We start from the raw sequence: 15,801 nt of genomic DNA on the forward strand, positions 1-15,801 counted from the left end.
AGGTTGTCCCCCATTCTACAGAAAAGCAAACTCAGATTTCAGACAGTAATTTGCCCAAGGTCACAGATGGTAAAGCTAGGATTCAAACCTGGGTCCCTCTTACTCCAGGTGTATTTAACCACTACTGATAACTCTTGTATTCCTAGTGGTGAGTTTGAAGTTGAGTATTTTTCTGCATGGTCTATCCTCCCTTAAAAACAACAGCAGGCCTGGCTCGGTGGCTCACGCCTATAATCCCAACACTTCGGGAGGCCAAGGTGGGTGGATCACCTGAGGTCAGGTTTGAGACCAGCCTGACCATTATGGTGAAACCCTGTCTCTACTAAAAATACAAAAACTAGCCAGGTGTGGTGGCATGTGCCAGTAATCCCATCTACTTGGGAGGCTGAGACAGGACAATCTATTGAACCGGGAGGCAGCAGTTGCAGTGGGCCAAGATATTGTGCCACTGCACTACAACCTGGGCGACAGAGTGAGACTCCATCTGAAAACAAACAAACAAAAATATCACAACAAAAATCTTTTCCTACAGCACTGTCCATGAATTTGTACTTCAGATACCAACACCTATGGGAAGTACGACCTATATAAAATTTCCTGTTTTGGCCGGGTGCGGTGGCTCATGCCTGTAATCCCAGCACTTTGGGAGGCTGAGGCAGGTGGGTCATGAGGTCAGGAGTTCAAGACCAGCCTGGCCAAAATGGTAAAACCCTGATTCTACTAAAAATACAAAATTTGCTGGGCGCGGTGGCAGGCACCTGTAATCCCAACTACTCAGGCGGCTGAGGCAGGAGAATCGCTTGAACCCCGGGAGCAGATGTTGCAGTGAGCAGAGAGCACGCCACTTGCACCCCAGCCTGGGCAATAGAGACTCTGTCTCAAAAAAAATTTCCTGTTTTTAGGAATTATGAAAACAGGTCATAGGGAAAAATATTCTTTCAGCATGCAATAAACGATTTTCAGGAAAAAAACAATGGTAATGAGATTTATGTCATACCCGGTCATTATAAAACAGCTCCTTATTATTCCTGGCGACTCCCTGAAGGCACAGAACTTGTTCAATTGACTCTTCTTTATTTTCCCACCATAATTACTGTTCTCACTCCTTTTCCTCAGACCATTTTCGTTTACCCAAGGACACTCTGATTTTATACTAATGACACCTGGAACTAATTATTCCTTGGCTCTGAGTAAACATAGCTTACAGATTACACTGAAACATCACTTTTTTTTTTTTTTTGAGATGGAGTCTCGCTCTGTCTCCCACGCTGGAGTGCAGTGGCATGATCTCAGCTCACTGCACCCTCCGCCTCCCAGGTTCAAGCAATTCTCCTGCCCCAGCCTCCCGAGTAGCTGAAATTACAGGCACATGCCACCACACCCAGCTAATTTTTGTATTTTTAGTAGAGATGGTAGAAGTTCTACCAGTAGAACTTCTGATCTCATGTGATCTGCCCACCTCGGCCTCCCAAAGTGCTGGGATTACAGGTGTAAGCCATCGCGAGCAGCCTGAAACATCACTTTATGAGGACCCCATAGAATTTTAGACCTAAAAGGAATTTTAAAAGATGATCTAGTTCTTACTTTTAAAATGAAGAAAATGAGGCCCAAAAGAATAGTAACTTAAGAAGTCTGTTAATGCAAGAACAAGAACTAGCAAAGCTCTCTTAAATGACCACTTCAGTCTTCACTGCAAAGTCTGACAGCCCAAACCTCAGATTAAACCTTAGATTCTATAAAATATGTAAGATTTCAGGTGCTAAAAAATGAGTAAGTTCTTTTCAGATTACAAACTATGTGAATTATTATGTAATAGGTTTTGTCTAGAAAATAATAAACATTCCAAACATGATGACAAAAGAAAAATTACCATCTCCTTCCAGGTCATCCGTTTCATCAGCCCAGCTGACTGGTTTGGAAACATAGGTGCTTCCTCCACCAGTACCCCCATCCTCAGCCAGAAAGTCTGTTAGGGAGATAGTCTTCCCCTTCTTATTCTTCTTTTTTGCTGTTTTAAAAGGCAAGAGAAAGATTATTCACCAATACTCAGGTATTTACAGAGTTGTACAATGCAATATTGTAAAACATTATTTAGAAAGAAATAACATGGACACTCCTCAAATGGTTAAATTATGGCATTTCCATGAAGGGGTACTATGCAGACATAAATAAGAAATTTAAAAGTTGCAGAATACCTATTATGTGTAAACACATGTTTACGTACGGAAAAGGGTCTGAGTGTTTGAGATACACCCTGGAGAGTATGTTTGGGGTGTGGGGGCAACCTTTTATTTTCTACTATATTCACTTATCATTTGAGATCTTTAATTTTGTAACTACTTCTATTCAGTTACTACTTTCACTGCTCTTTGGATAAAAAAGATCAATAAAAATTCGTATCTCACATAACATATTCCGTATGGCAGTTTTGAAGACTGTTTTGACACTTGTAAACAAACCATATAGGGAAGGAATCACAACTGTCTTTTTTTTTTTTTTTTTTTGAGACAGAGTCTTGCTCTTGTTGCCCAGGCTGGAGTGCAATGGTGCCATCTCGGCTCACTGCAACCCCTGCCTCCTGGGTTCAAGCAATTCTCCTGCCTCAGCCTCCCGAATACTTGGGATTACAGGCACCCGCCACCATGCTCAGCTAATTTTTTGTGTGTTTTTAGTAGAGATGGGGTTTCACCATGTTGGCCAGGCTGGTCTTGAACTCCTAACCTCAGGTGATCCTCCTGCCTCGGCCTCTGAAAGTGCTGGGATTACGGTGTGAACCGCCACACCCGGCCCCATTTTTTTTTTTTGAGACAGGGTCTTGCTCTGTTGTCCAGGCTGTAGTGCAGTGGTGTGGCCACGGCTATCTGAAGCCTCAACCCTCCCATGCTCATGTGATCCTCCCACCTCAGCCTCCTCAATAGCTGGGACCACAGAGGCACACTACCACGCCCAGCTGATTTTTAAAAAGTTTTTAAATTCCCTATGTTGCCCAGGCTGGTCTCAAGTATCCTGGAGGATCCTAGGCTCAAGTGATCCTCCTGCCTCAGCCTCCCAAAATGCTGGGATTACAGGTATGAGCCATGGTGCCTGGCCACAACTATCAATTTACAGAAAAGGAAACTAAGTCTCAGAGAGGTTACGTGAAACACCAGATGTCTGTAAAGTTACAGAGACATTAGATGGCTAGGCTGAAGATAAAACCCAAGTTTTTTTCATACGAAGTCTAAGGCTCTTTCTATATACCAAGGTATCTTTGCATCTCAGCAGCTTATTCTATGTCAGGTTATCAAAACCACAGTAAAACGTACTGCTATTTGAAAGTGTTCAAATGTTAACAGTCATATTCCCTAGATCTCTCTGCCCTCTAGAAAAAATGTCCTCCTCTACTATAACAACACTGCATATGAGGATGTAATGCTAAAAGGAAAACACACGAAAACCCTAATAACCAACACATTTAAGTGTTTCCCACAGTTATGGAATATTTAGTAATCTCCAAATGGCTCAACTTAGTGAACTGACACTGCTCTTTCTTTGTGGTCCTCAGAACTTCCGAGAAGTCACCACCAATCAAGAGCTGATTCACAAGAGCAGAGGGACTCAGTAAAGTTCCAGAACTGGCCTGATAGCAGCCACTACATGATTAAGAAAAAAACAAGCAGCTTTGTTGTAAAAAAGATCGGCTTCATGGTTTTTATAATCATGAATTTCTCCTCCATGTTCCAATTGTCACCTGATTTTTAATCCAAGAATATCAAACTTGATGTACCCCTTTGTTTAACTGAAGGTTGCTTTCTCACTTGGTATCCCTTTCTTTCAAAATTTAACTTTCAGGAAATAAAGGTAACCAGTTTGCTATGAATGTTAACACATAGCCTTCTGGACACAATTAGAACCTGAAGTATTACGGTCTCAATGTGCAAACCAGATGAACCCGGCTAAAATAATCAAAGTTGACCACGAACATGGTATTTTCTGTATCTCTCAAGTGACTTAATATTAATCCAGCTCCAAAAGTATTGTTTATGATCAACCAGATCACATTTTGAATCCATCCTACGCTTTTTTTTTTTTTTGAGACGGAGTCTCGCTTTGTCATACAGGCTGGAGTGCAGTGGCGCGATCTCAGTTCACTGCAACCTCCGCCTCCCAGGTTCAAGCAATTTCTCCTGCCTCAGCCTCCCAAGTGGCTGGGACTACAGGCGCGTGCCACCACGCCAGGCTAATTTTTTTTTTTTTTTTTAGTTTCACAGTGTTAGCCAGGATGGTCTTGATCTCCTGACCTCGTGATTAGCCTCCCAAAGTGCTGGGATTACAGACATGAGCCAATGCGCCCGGCCTGCTTTTTCTTTTTTTGCAGTGGTGCAATCGTGGCTCACTGCAGCTTTGACCTTTTGGGCTCAAGCAATCCTCCCACTGTAGCCTCTTGAGTAGCTGGGACTATAGGCATGCACCACCATGCCCAGCTAATTTTAAAATTTTTTGTAGAGGCAGGGGTCTTGCTACACTGCCCAGATTGGTCTTCAACTCCTGGCCTCAAGTGGTCCACCCGTCTCAGCCTTCCAAAGTGCTGGGATTAGATGTGAGCCGCTGCACTTGGCCTTATTCCACAGCTTTCAAAGAATACGGTTACGGAGAGGTTGGGTCTCATAGCACTTTTATTGCTGCAGCTCATATGCAAAGGTTTTTTTTTAGAGGGAGTCTCACTCTTGTCCAGGCTGGAGTGCAGTGGCGCCATCTCGGCTCACTATAACCTCTGCCTCCCAGGTTCAAGTGATTCTCCTGCCTCAGCCTCCCAAGTAACTGGGATTACAGGCATGTGCCACCAAGCCTGGCTAATTTTTGTATTTTTAGTAGAGATGGGGTTTCACCATGTTGGCCAGGCTGGTCTCAAACTCCTGACCTCAAATGATCCACCCACCTCGGCCTCCCAAAATGCTGCGATTACAGGCATGAGCCACTGTGCCCAGCCTCATATGCAAAGATCTATGGGAGATTTTAATAAGCGAACACGAGTAAGACATGAGGTAAACCACTTACAGTGCGTGGGCTTATTTTAGACTTTTTCATATCATTTAATTCAAAAATAGTGTCTGGGATTAATATGATGCTAGCTACAGATCCTTACCCTCATGTGGCTTAATCTAGTATCATCAGCTAATATCCAATTATTAACCTGTCCTTCCACTGGGAGGATAAAAACAGAACTGGTGGTCAGTACAATAAGGTCAAGTTCAACAAAAGAACATTAACAATCTGAATAAGGTATCCCTTTCCTCTTTGTTCTATATACGTATCTTCTACCAAAACAGCAGAATGTGGAATTAATCTGCCCTTTAGTCCGATTTGGCTTAAATCAACTTTGTAGATCACAGTTTCTCAACTCTCACCCCTTGACTCCTTTGACAAACAAGTTTCTTCTTTAACGTTATTTGAAATTTCCAAACAAATTAAATATCATGACTAAAAAATATTAAAAGCACTTTTAAATCTTAGAATGTCTTTTCAAATCACAAGTCTCCCCCTCCTCTGATTGCCACCCACTCCCAGGCCCTCTGGTTAAGAAATTACTGTTGGGTGTGGTGGCTCACGCCTGTAATCCCAGCACTTTGGAGAGGCGGGTGGATCACGAGGTCAGGAGATCGAGACCATCCTGGCTAACATGGTGAAACCCCGTCTCTACTAAAAATACAAAAAAATTAGCCGGGCGTGGTGGCGGGCACCTGTGGTCCTAGCTACTCGGGAGGCTGAGGCAGGAGAATGGCGTGAACCCGGGAGGCGGAGCTTGCAGTGAGCTGAGATCGTGCCACTGCACTCCAGCCTGGGCTACAAAGCGAGACTCCGTCCCCCACAAAAAAAAGAAAAAAAAAAAGAAAAAAAAAGAAATTACTGTTGGATGAGTCTTTTTTTTTGAGACAGAAATTTTGCTCTTATTGCCTAGGCTGGAGTGCAATGGTGGAATCTCGGCTCACCGAAACCTCCGCCTCCCGGGTTCAAGCGATTCTCCTGCCTCAGCCTCCCAAGCAGCGAGGATTACCGGCATGCACCACCACACCTGGCTGATTTTGTATTTTTAATAGAGATGGGGTTTCTCCATGTTGGTCAGGCTGGTCTCCAACTCCCAACCCCAGGTGATCTGCCCGCCTCTGTATCCCAAAGTGCTGGGATTACAGGCCTGAGCTACTGCGTCCCACCTGTTAGATGAGTCTTAAAAAAACAGGCTAAAATTCCTTACAAGATCTTCAACTTATTTAACTGTAGCAGCAGCACTGACTCAGTCAAAATATAAGCAGCAGGTTTAAAGGAATTAGCCCTTGGAAAGCAAAATCAATAAACCTAAAGTAGGTGCCCGTGTTTGTTCCACTCCATTTCATTCCAGTAACTGAGAAAAGATGTTATCTAAATCCTCCATGCCCTTTGCTCCCTCAATACCTAGGCCCATTACATGTTTAGATTTCAACAGTGTTCCCTCTGCTTTATAAGTAAAGCACTGTTTAATGCTCCAGGTTTATCAATCCTTTGCAATTCAACAATGAACTGGTCCAATTCTTTAATTTTCTCTAAATCTTATGTGAACTGGTTAAAAAGTTAACAAATCAATCACCTCACAAAACAAAACCTGTCCCAATTATTTATACATGGTCTACAGTGGGGAAAACACACCTCCAGCTCTTTATATACCCATACAGGTTTAATAAAAGATCTTAAAAATGGAAATATTGCTAAGTCCAGAAGCCGTTAAACAAGAGACAACACATTCATGGTTTTCTTAATAAACAGGATTTGTTATAATAGATACTAAAATAAATGCAGCCTACTTCTTAACTCAGAGTTTCTCTATCTCAGCACTGCTGATATTTTAGCTTAGGTAATTTGTCACGGGGGGATCTTTAGCAGTTATCTCTGATTCTGCTCATTAGATGCCAATAGCAACCCCCGATCCCCATTCCACTCTGACAACCAAAAGCGTCTCTGGACACTGCCAAATGCTCTGGGGTGGGATGAGGGTTTGGGATGAAAAGACTGTTCCTTAGTTGAGAACCATGTTCTAAGTGATGTTTCACTTCAATAAATAAAAAGATAAATGAAAAGGAATTGTTAGTCCTATATAAAGGACTTTTCTTTGGGGGTGATAAAAAGGTTCTGAAATTAGATAATAATGATGGTTGAACATCTCTGAATATACTAAACCCCACCAAATCATATAGGGTCTTGCTCTGTCACCCAGGCTGGAGTACAGTAGTGAGATAATGGCTCACTGCAGCCTTGACCTCCAGGGCTTAAGCAATCCTCCCACTGCAGCCTCCCAAGTAGCTGGGACCACAGGTACATGTCACCACCCCTGGCTAATTAAAAAAATTTTTTTTGTAGAGACGTGGTCTCACCATGTTACTTAGGCTGGTCTTGAATTCCTGGGCTTAAGTGATCCTCTTGCCTTGGCATCCCAAAGTGCTGGGATTACAGGAGTGAGCCACTGCACACGGTCCAAACTGTACATTTTAAAAGTGTAAATTTTATGGTATACAAATTACACTGAATAAAGCTGTTACTAAAAGTGAGTTCTGCCACATTCTCCATAATTAAAAGCTACCTTAGGCCAGGCGTGGTGGCTCATGCCTGTAATCCCAGTACTCCGGGAGGTCAAGGTGGGAGGATCACCTGAGGTCGGGAGCTCGAGACCAGCCTGGCCAACATGGTGAAACTCCATCTCTAGAAGAACCGCTTGAACCCAGGAGGTGGAGATTGCAGTGAGCTGAGACCACGCCACTGCACTCCAGCCTGAGCCATAGTGAGACTCTGTCTCAAAACAAAAACAAAAACAAACAAAACAAAAGCTACTTTAAATAATGAATAACAAATGTTTCCCTAAACCAACAACATTGCATAAACACAATCGATCCACCCAAACAGTGCCTAGAATTAGACTAATTACATTGGTGTTTACAGCCCAGCCATGAAAAGACATTTCATGCAATGTAATACAATATTTCACCTTCACCTTTACTGCACTATATAGATGCTCCCTGACTTATGATGAGACTGTCAGGATAAACCCTTCTCAAGTAAAAAAATGCATTTACTATCCGGATAAACCCATTGTAAAGTCAAAAAGATCCCAATGCAAGCCACCTTTTGATTTAGTTGGGGATTGGGTAAGTTTAGCATAGTAGAGATAAAGACTGAGTCAAAACTCATAAGCTCCACCATCTTGACCCCCGTACGGGTTCAGTTACATGACCTCTCTGTGCCCAATTACTTCATTTTGACAGAAGATGCCATACTACCTTTTCCTTATCCCTCCAGGGATACTCAATTTGATCATATACATAATCAAACAAAATAAGTGCCCAATGCATGCCATGCTAACCATTACACAAAATGGGAGACAGGAGGTACACAAATTCAAGTTAAACTTCTTGATTTGGTACTTTCCCACTATCGGGACCATAGCAGTATCTACTACAAATTTAAGAAACTGGCTCATAAATGTACATAAGGCAAACCTAATTACAAATAATTACTTAAAATACTGTACTCAAGTTCAGTTATTTCCTCTACCATCACGAAAAGAGAATTCCAGAATGTTTTGAGATGAAATATACCTCTTTTTTCAATGACATTACTTAGAAACACTGCTTTATCTTAATTGACACTATTCTGTATTTGTATTTAAACTTTCATAAAGAGTTTTAATTTTGGCCTTCTGGGTATCTTCCTCACAGAATAACATATACATGATAGAGGATGGAACTTGACACTAGGGAATCTGTAAGCAATATATAATGGCACCCCTTAAAACCATTTCACTGTGAGAGTCAGCAGTGTATGAAAACAACCACTGCAGAGCATCTTCTCCCTATAAAAATAATCAAATAAGATGTCACACAGGACGGCATTTTGAAGCATTATGGAAATGAAAGGCCTGTGCATGAGCTTACATATGTTATTTCCAATTTTAAAGTTTGTTTTTGTTTTTTTTTTTGAGACGGAGTCTCGCTCTGTCGCCCAGGCCGGAGGGCAGTGGTGCAATCTCAATTCACTGCAACCTCTGCCTCCTGGATTACAGGCGTGAGCCACCACGCCCAGCCCAAAACCCCGCTAATTTTTGTATTTTTAGTGGAGACTGGGTTTCACCACGTTGGCCAGGCTGGTCTCGAACTCCTGTTCTCAGGTGTTTCACCCACCTCAGCTTCCCAAAGTGCTGGGATTACAGGCATGAGCCACTGCACCCTGCCCAATTTGAAAGCATTTTAAATGTTAACCTGTATCAAACGCATTTGATTCCCTCTAGGTAAGGGGACAGCAGATAAATAATGACCACTTTCCAGATAAAGAAACTGAGATTCAAGCGGTAACCGGCTTATTACTGGCAAGTCTACTAAAGTAGTCACAATGAAAATTTAAGAAAAATGAAAAACTTCGTATTCTTAAGATTTTTTTTTTTTGAAATGGAGTCTTGCTCTTTTGCCCAGACTGGAGTGCAATGGCACAATCTCGGTTCACTGCAATCTCCCCCTCCCAGATTGAAGCGATTCTCCTGCCTCAGCCTCCGGAGTAGCTGGGATTACAAGCACGCGACACCACGCCCAGCTAATTTTTGTATTTTTAGTAGAGACAGAGTTTCACCATGTTGGTCAGGTTGGTCTCCAACTCCTGACCTAGTGATCCGCCCGCCTCGACCTCCCGAAGTGCTGGGATTACAGGCGTGAGCCACCGCGCCCGGCCTTTAAGAATTCTTTTTAAGAAGCAAAGCAAGGAATTAAGTGTACTGGCTCAATGTATCAAGTTTCTAGGAATTCAAACTATCCTCATTCTATAGTTAGTTCTGAGACCTACCTTAGTTCTTGAAGGTCAATAATGGATCACACTGGAAACTGGTATTGCTGCAAATAATTTTTTGGTCTCATTTAACAGTAAAAGAGGCGTATGAAGTTGTTTTATGTATTTTCACACAGAATACATAACATCCATTTCCTACATCAGGGAATACTGGTTACTTCACAAAGCCAGTGTGACTGGAAAGAGGAGCGGGGCAACAATCCGCTAAACCCCAGATTCCTCAAGAACAGACTGAAAGATGTGACTTGTGCTCAGATACCAGTACCAGCTAAAAAGATTTACTGAAGTGAATTAAAGGAGATGAGGGTTTTCAAGGGGGTAGAGTAAATATGGAAGAACAAGAGAATGGGACGTCAGAGTAAATCCCTTTTATCAGTCTGGATTTCCCTCAACTCGGTAAAACGAAGGACATGAATTGCTGTCCTATGTTCCGCCTCTAAAAATTACACAAAAGTTAAGAAAACACAGATTTTCTTCACTAAATTACGATACTAAACTGTTAAGGTGGCAAATCCAGACCAAGTAAGTGCTTTAAGCAATGGTTAGTTTAAAATATATTTAGGACTTTTACTAGCCCACTGGAGAAAAAAATATGAACATTTTTGTAAACTTCAGATGCTTTCGGGCAGCGTCCTAAACTGATGATGACACCTTGATACTTTTAAGTTGCTAAGGAGTCTCAAAGATTATGACCTTGCTATGCCAGCTGAGAGCAGTGTGGCCTTAAATAATATTCCTCAGCTGGGAAATACCACTAGCTCTCTGCAGTACCTCAGGATGGAAGGAGACAACATGCACAAAAGTGCTTGGTCAACTGTCAAGCGTTACACCAATGAAAGATGTTCAAATGCACCTCAAATTTCTCAACATTTTCCAAAGTCAACCAAAACCCTTAGCTTCTTTGTAATAGAGACGATGAATTACTAGGTAAGAAATGAGCACCCAGAGATAGAAGTTCAAATAATGTTTTGAAGAATGCAAGGTCATGCCAGAGAAAACAAACTATATTCCTCAAACTAAAATCAATGCTACAAGATGTTGGGTCATCACTGCTTTTATAAGCCCATTAGAAATGTAATTAGACTTGCAAGGCACTGATACTCCCCTCCAAGGTTGTCTAAAGAAGTAAGCAAGTCCAGCCATTAGTAAGCACTATTTTAAAAGTACCTGCTGGTAGTTGTACAGTTACCTTAAAAAAAAAAAAAAAAAAAAAAAAAAGCTGAAATCTACCATTGGAGCTATCCAAATTCAACCAACATGGAAGCGCCGGAAGAGAAACCTGATCCTGGCATATAGCTGCGCTGAGTAAAAAATGCCTCCAATTGAGTATGAGAAAAAAGCCTAGAAGGAAATCTAGGTGCACACCGGTGCTTCTCCAACACGTGGGCGCACCTAACTGGGTTCCCCACCCCCATCTAACGCCAATAGCACCAACCTCCAAGCCTAACACACACACCCTTAGAAGAATACAGGCACAGGGCCACACTCTAGAAAGGGAAGAGACAACCTAAAAGGACATAAGAGAGCAACACAGGCGCGTTAAAAAGCTTCCCATCTGGGTTCTAGCGCACGCATTGAAGGCGCGCCCGTCTCTACTACCCTCGTGTCTCCTACCGCGCACGCGCACCGCTGCCTTCCCCCGCCCCTCCACCAACTCGCGCTCGCGTTCCAACTGCTCCCCCCCACCACACTTATTCCCCTACCCCCCACTCCGGTCCGCTACAGCCTCGCGCCTTGGAGACGTAGTCTAATGTGCACTCGTCCGCGCAGCAACCGCCTCCTTCCTTCCTCCACGCCTTCACGCGGGCACGGTGATTCACGTCTACGAAAAGGCCTCGCACCACCCGCACACCTTTCTGCGCCTCCTTCCCCAATTCAAGCCAGAGTCTACCATTACTGCCTATTCCAATCTCGCGCAGAAAGGGTGAAAAGAGTGTGAGGGGGAGGGGAAGGTGTCCTTCCCCTCCCCCCCAAACATCCCGAGGCAGTAACCTAACAGGGCCACGCCGCCAGCCTGCCGCAGCCCTCAATTCAGAAAGGAACCAGTGCCAGCAATTCCCCGACTTCAGGAAATCAGTGGATCACGCTCGGAGGGGGGTTTCAGAGCCCAGTCCTTGGCCGCGCTCGGCTGCTCGCTCACCTGAGGCCGCCATGTTGGGAGAGGGAAAGAGAACGCAAAAGACCCGGATGAGGCAATCACGTGATTATAGCGGGCGCGTCGAGCTAGGAGACGCGAAGCTGGAAGGGGGCGGGGAGGTGAGGACAGAGACAGGAGGCGGGGCGGCGCTGCTCTAGGTTCGTAAAGCTGCGCGGCGAGGTGGCACGCCGTCCGACGGGAAGACATGCGCGACATGTGGCCAAAGGGGCGGGGCCTGGGTTGTCGCGAAACCCCTCACGCTTTACGTAGGGCTACACGCGAGCGCGGGGCTGGAGCTGAGTCCTGGCCGGCCTCCTGACGCACAGACTTCCTGCCGGAAGAGTGGCGGGAAGGGCGGGGCTTCGCTGCTGCTTCTGCTTACTCTGCACGGAGCCGGTGATGGGTGTGGCGAAATGGATGTGCTGAAAGGGAAGATTCTGAGTTTAATGTACTTTTTTGAGACGGAGTTTCGCTCCTGTTGTCCGGGCTGGAGTGCAATGGCGCGCGCGACCTCGGCTCATTGCAACCCCCGCCTCTCGGGTTCAGGCGATTCACCTGTCTCAGCCTCTGGAGTAGCTGGGATTACAGGCGCCCACCACCATTCGCTGCTAGTTTTTTGTATTTTTAGTAGAAAGGGGATATTTCACCATATTGGCCATGCTGGTCTTGAACTCCTGGTCTCAGGCTATCCACCCGCCTCGGCCTCCCAAAGTGCTGGATTATAGGCGTGAGCCACCGCGCCCGGCCTAGTTTTTAAAAGCCACATCAGAAATCACTGATTTTATTTTTATTTATTTTTATTTTTTGAGACGGGGTCTCGCCCTGTCTCCCAAGCTGGAGTGCAGTGGCGCGATCTCGGCTCACTGCAGCCTCAACCTCCGGGGCTCAAGCAGTTCTTCCACCTCAGCCTCCCGAGTAGCTGGGACCACAGGCGAGTGCCTCGAGGACCAGCTAATTAAAAAAAAGTCTTTGTGTGGAGACAGAGTGGCGGGCTTGGGGGGGGGGGGCGGTGTGTCTCCCTGTGTCGCCTGGGCTGGTCTCGAACTCCTGGACTCAAGCATTCCTCCCTCCGAGGCCTCCCACAGTGTCGGGATTACAGGCATCAGCCACTGTTTGTTTTCAAATTACTTTTTGTAAAGGCAAAACAAATCGAACGTCTTGTGTAAGAATGGTTTTAATGAGGCATATTTAGACGGAATAAGAAGGTAACAAATGCTGAACACTTAATTGTCATGGGCTTTTACCTCATTTAATGGTCCAATTTACTGACTAGGTTTAGTCCAACTTAGGCCTTTAGGATTTCTGAGACTAGGGCTATTCATGCTTCCCCTAGCTGATGTTCCATTTCATTCATTAAATGAAAATTTTTGTTTCCCACCGTGTGCCAGGCACAGACACGTGCGGGTACAACATGGAATAGAACTGTCCCAAAAGAGGTTATATTCTAGTGGGGGAAGGACAGATAATAAGCAACTAATAAAATATTACAACAAGTATTCTGTGAGTAATTAAAACAAGGTGGTCTAATAAGTTATTAGGTGCAACTTTAGATTGCCTGTCAGAGTAGACCTCTGAGGAAGTGACATTCAGACGGAGGTCTAAATTACAAGCTGCCATCCCTGGGAATGTCATCTGAAGAGGTTTAGGAGAAGACAGGATGCGCAGTTGGGTTTGCTGCAATATGGTGAGGGCAGGGGAGGGAGGAGTGGTACAGGATGAATCTTGAGAGATAGGGGCTGGATCATGTGAGGCTGATCATGTGAGGGGATTGGGAAAGTGTGGAATGATTTAAGGCAGAGAAATGTCATGAGTTGAAATAAAATTTTAAAAAGGATTACTTAGTATCCTGATGTGAGTGGTGGTTACATGGGTGTATATCTAGAATTCGTATACTTAAGATTTGTGAATACTTAAGATTTGTGTACTTTATGTAAGTCACGCGTTAATTAGAAAAAAAGAGATTACTCAGGCTACTGAATGGAGAGTGCAATTGTCAGAGGTGTTTGAACCGGAGCAACTCCTTGAATAGGGCTGGGTAAAATAAGTCTGAGACCTACTGGGCTGCATTCCCAGAAGGTTAGGCATTCTTAATCACAGGATGAGATAGGAGGTCAACACAAGTTATAGGTCACAAAGACCTTGCTCATAAAACAGCATGCAGTAAAGAAGCCAGCCAAATCCCATCAAAACCAAGATGGCGACTAAATTGACCTCTCCTCACTGCTCATTATATGCTAAATATAATTCGTTAGCATGGTAAAAGATACTCCCACCAGGACATGACAGTTTACAGATGCCATGGCAATGTGAGGAAGGGGGAGGAACCCTCAGTTCGGGAATCGCCCTCCTCTTTCCAGGGAAAACATGAATAATCCACCCCGTGTTTCCCATATAATCAAGAAATAACGGTAAGTATTCTTAGTCAAGCAGCCCATGCTGCTGCTCTCTGCCTATGGAGTAGCCATTCTTTTATTCCTTTTTCTTTTCTTTTTTTTTTTTTTGATACGGAGTCTCGCTCTGGCGCCCAGGCTAGAGTGCAGTGGCGCGATCTCGGCTCACTGTAAGCTCCGCCTCCCGGATTCACGCCATTCTCCTGCCTCAGCCTCCCGAATAGCTGGGACTACAGGCGCCTGCCACCGCGCCCGGCTAATTTTTTTTTGTATTTTTAGTAGCGACGGGGTTTCACCGTGTTAGCCAGGATGGTCTCGATCTCCTGACCTCGTGATCCGCCCGCCTTGGCCTCCCAAAGTGCTGGGATTACAGGCTTGAGCCACTGCGCCCGGCTTTTTTTTTTTTTTGAGACAGGGTCTCACTTTGTTACCCAGGCTGGAGTGTAGTGGCAAGATCATGGCTCACTGCAACCTCCACCTCCCGGGCTAAAGCGGTCTTCCTACCTTAGCCTCCCGAGAAGCTCAGACCACAGGCATGTGCCATCATGCCCAGCTGATTTTTGTATTTTTTTTGTAGAGATGGGGTTTCCTTGTGTTGCCCAGGCTGGTCTTGAACTCCTGAGCTCAAGTGATCCGCCTGCTCCAGCCACCCAAAGTGCTGGGATTATGGGTGTGAGCCACCATGCCTGGCCAATTCTTTTATTCCTTTGCTTTCCAAATAAACTTACTTTCACTTTTTGGACTTGCCCAGAATTCTTTCTTGCATGAGGTCCAAGAACCCTCTCATAGGGCCTGGATCTGGACCCCTTTCTGGTAACACAATAATGGAAGAGAAGGTCCAGTTAAAGGGTTGTTGCTCTGCTGAGTGGGGTGGCTCACACCTGCACTTTGGGAGGCTGAGGCTAGCGGATCACCTGAGATCAGGAGTTCAAGACCAGCCAGGCCAACATGGCGAAACCCTGTCTCTACTAAAAATACAATTTTTTTTTTTGAGACGGAGTCTTGCTGTCTCACCAGGCTGGAGTGCAGTGGTGCTATCTCGGCTCACTGCAACCTCCACCTCCCGGGTTCAAGCTATTCCCCTGCCTCAGCCTCCTGAGTAGCTGGAACTACAGGCACACGCCACCATGCCTGGCTAATTTTTGTATTTTAATAGAGACAGGGTTTTGCCATGTTGGCTAGGATGGTCTCAATCTCCTGACCTCACCCGTCTCGGCCTCCCTAAGTGCTCACGCCTGTAATCCCAGCTACTCAGGGAGGCTGAGGCAGGAGAATCGCTTGAGTCCAGCAGGCAGAGGTTGCGGTGAGCCGAGGTCATGCCACTGCACTCCATCCTGGGTGACAGAGCGAGACTCTGTCTTAAAAAAAAAAAAAAAAAAAAAGTTGTTGCTAGCTAGGAGCTGTGGCTCCTGCCTGTAACCCTAACGACTAGGGAGG

General features: G+C 44.8%; 1 protein-coding gene across 8 annotated transcripts in view; it reads right to left on the minus strand.

The window, feature by feature from the left end:
- Positions 1-12,318, minus strand: part of EIF4B (eukaryotic translation initiation factor 4B) — a 35,958-nt gene extending 23,640 nt beyond the window's left edge. For 5 of the 8 annotated variants that reach the window (XM_054664233.2, XM_054664232.2, XM_054664231.2 and 2 more), the window contains exons 1-2: positions 11,978-12,193; positions 1,871-2,008 (exon numbers count right to left, since the gene is read on the minus strand). In XM_054664233.2, coding sequence (XP_054520208.1) covers positions 1,871-2,008; positions 11,978-11,990 — 151 coding nt within the window. In that variant the 5' untranslated portion in view covers positions 11,991-12,193. Of the gene's footprint in view, positions 1-1,870; positions 2,009-11,977 lie in introns of all 8 variants that reach the window. The other 3 variants (XM_001142097.8, XM_009425346.5, XM_054664230.2) reach the window with 3 other exon arrangements.
- Positions 12,319-15,801: the final 3,483 nt, after the last annotated feature.

This window comes from Pan troglodytes, chromosome 10 (genome assembly GCF_028858775.2).
Source record: "Pan troglodytes isolate AG18354 chromosome 10, NHGRI_mPanTro3-v2.0_pri, whole genome shotgun sequence".
In the NCBI taxonomy this organism is placed as follows: Eukaryota; Metazoa; Chordata; class Mammalia; order Primates; family Hominidae; genus Pan; species Pan troglodytes.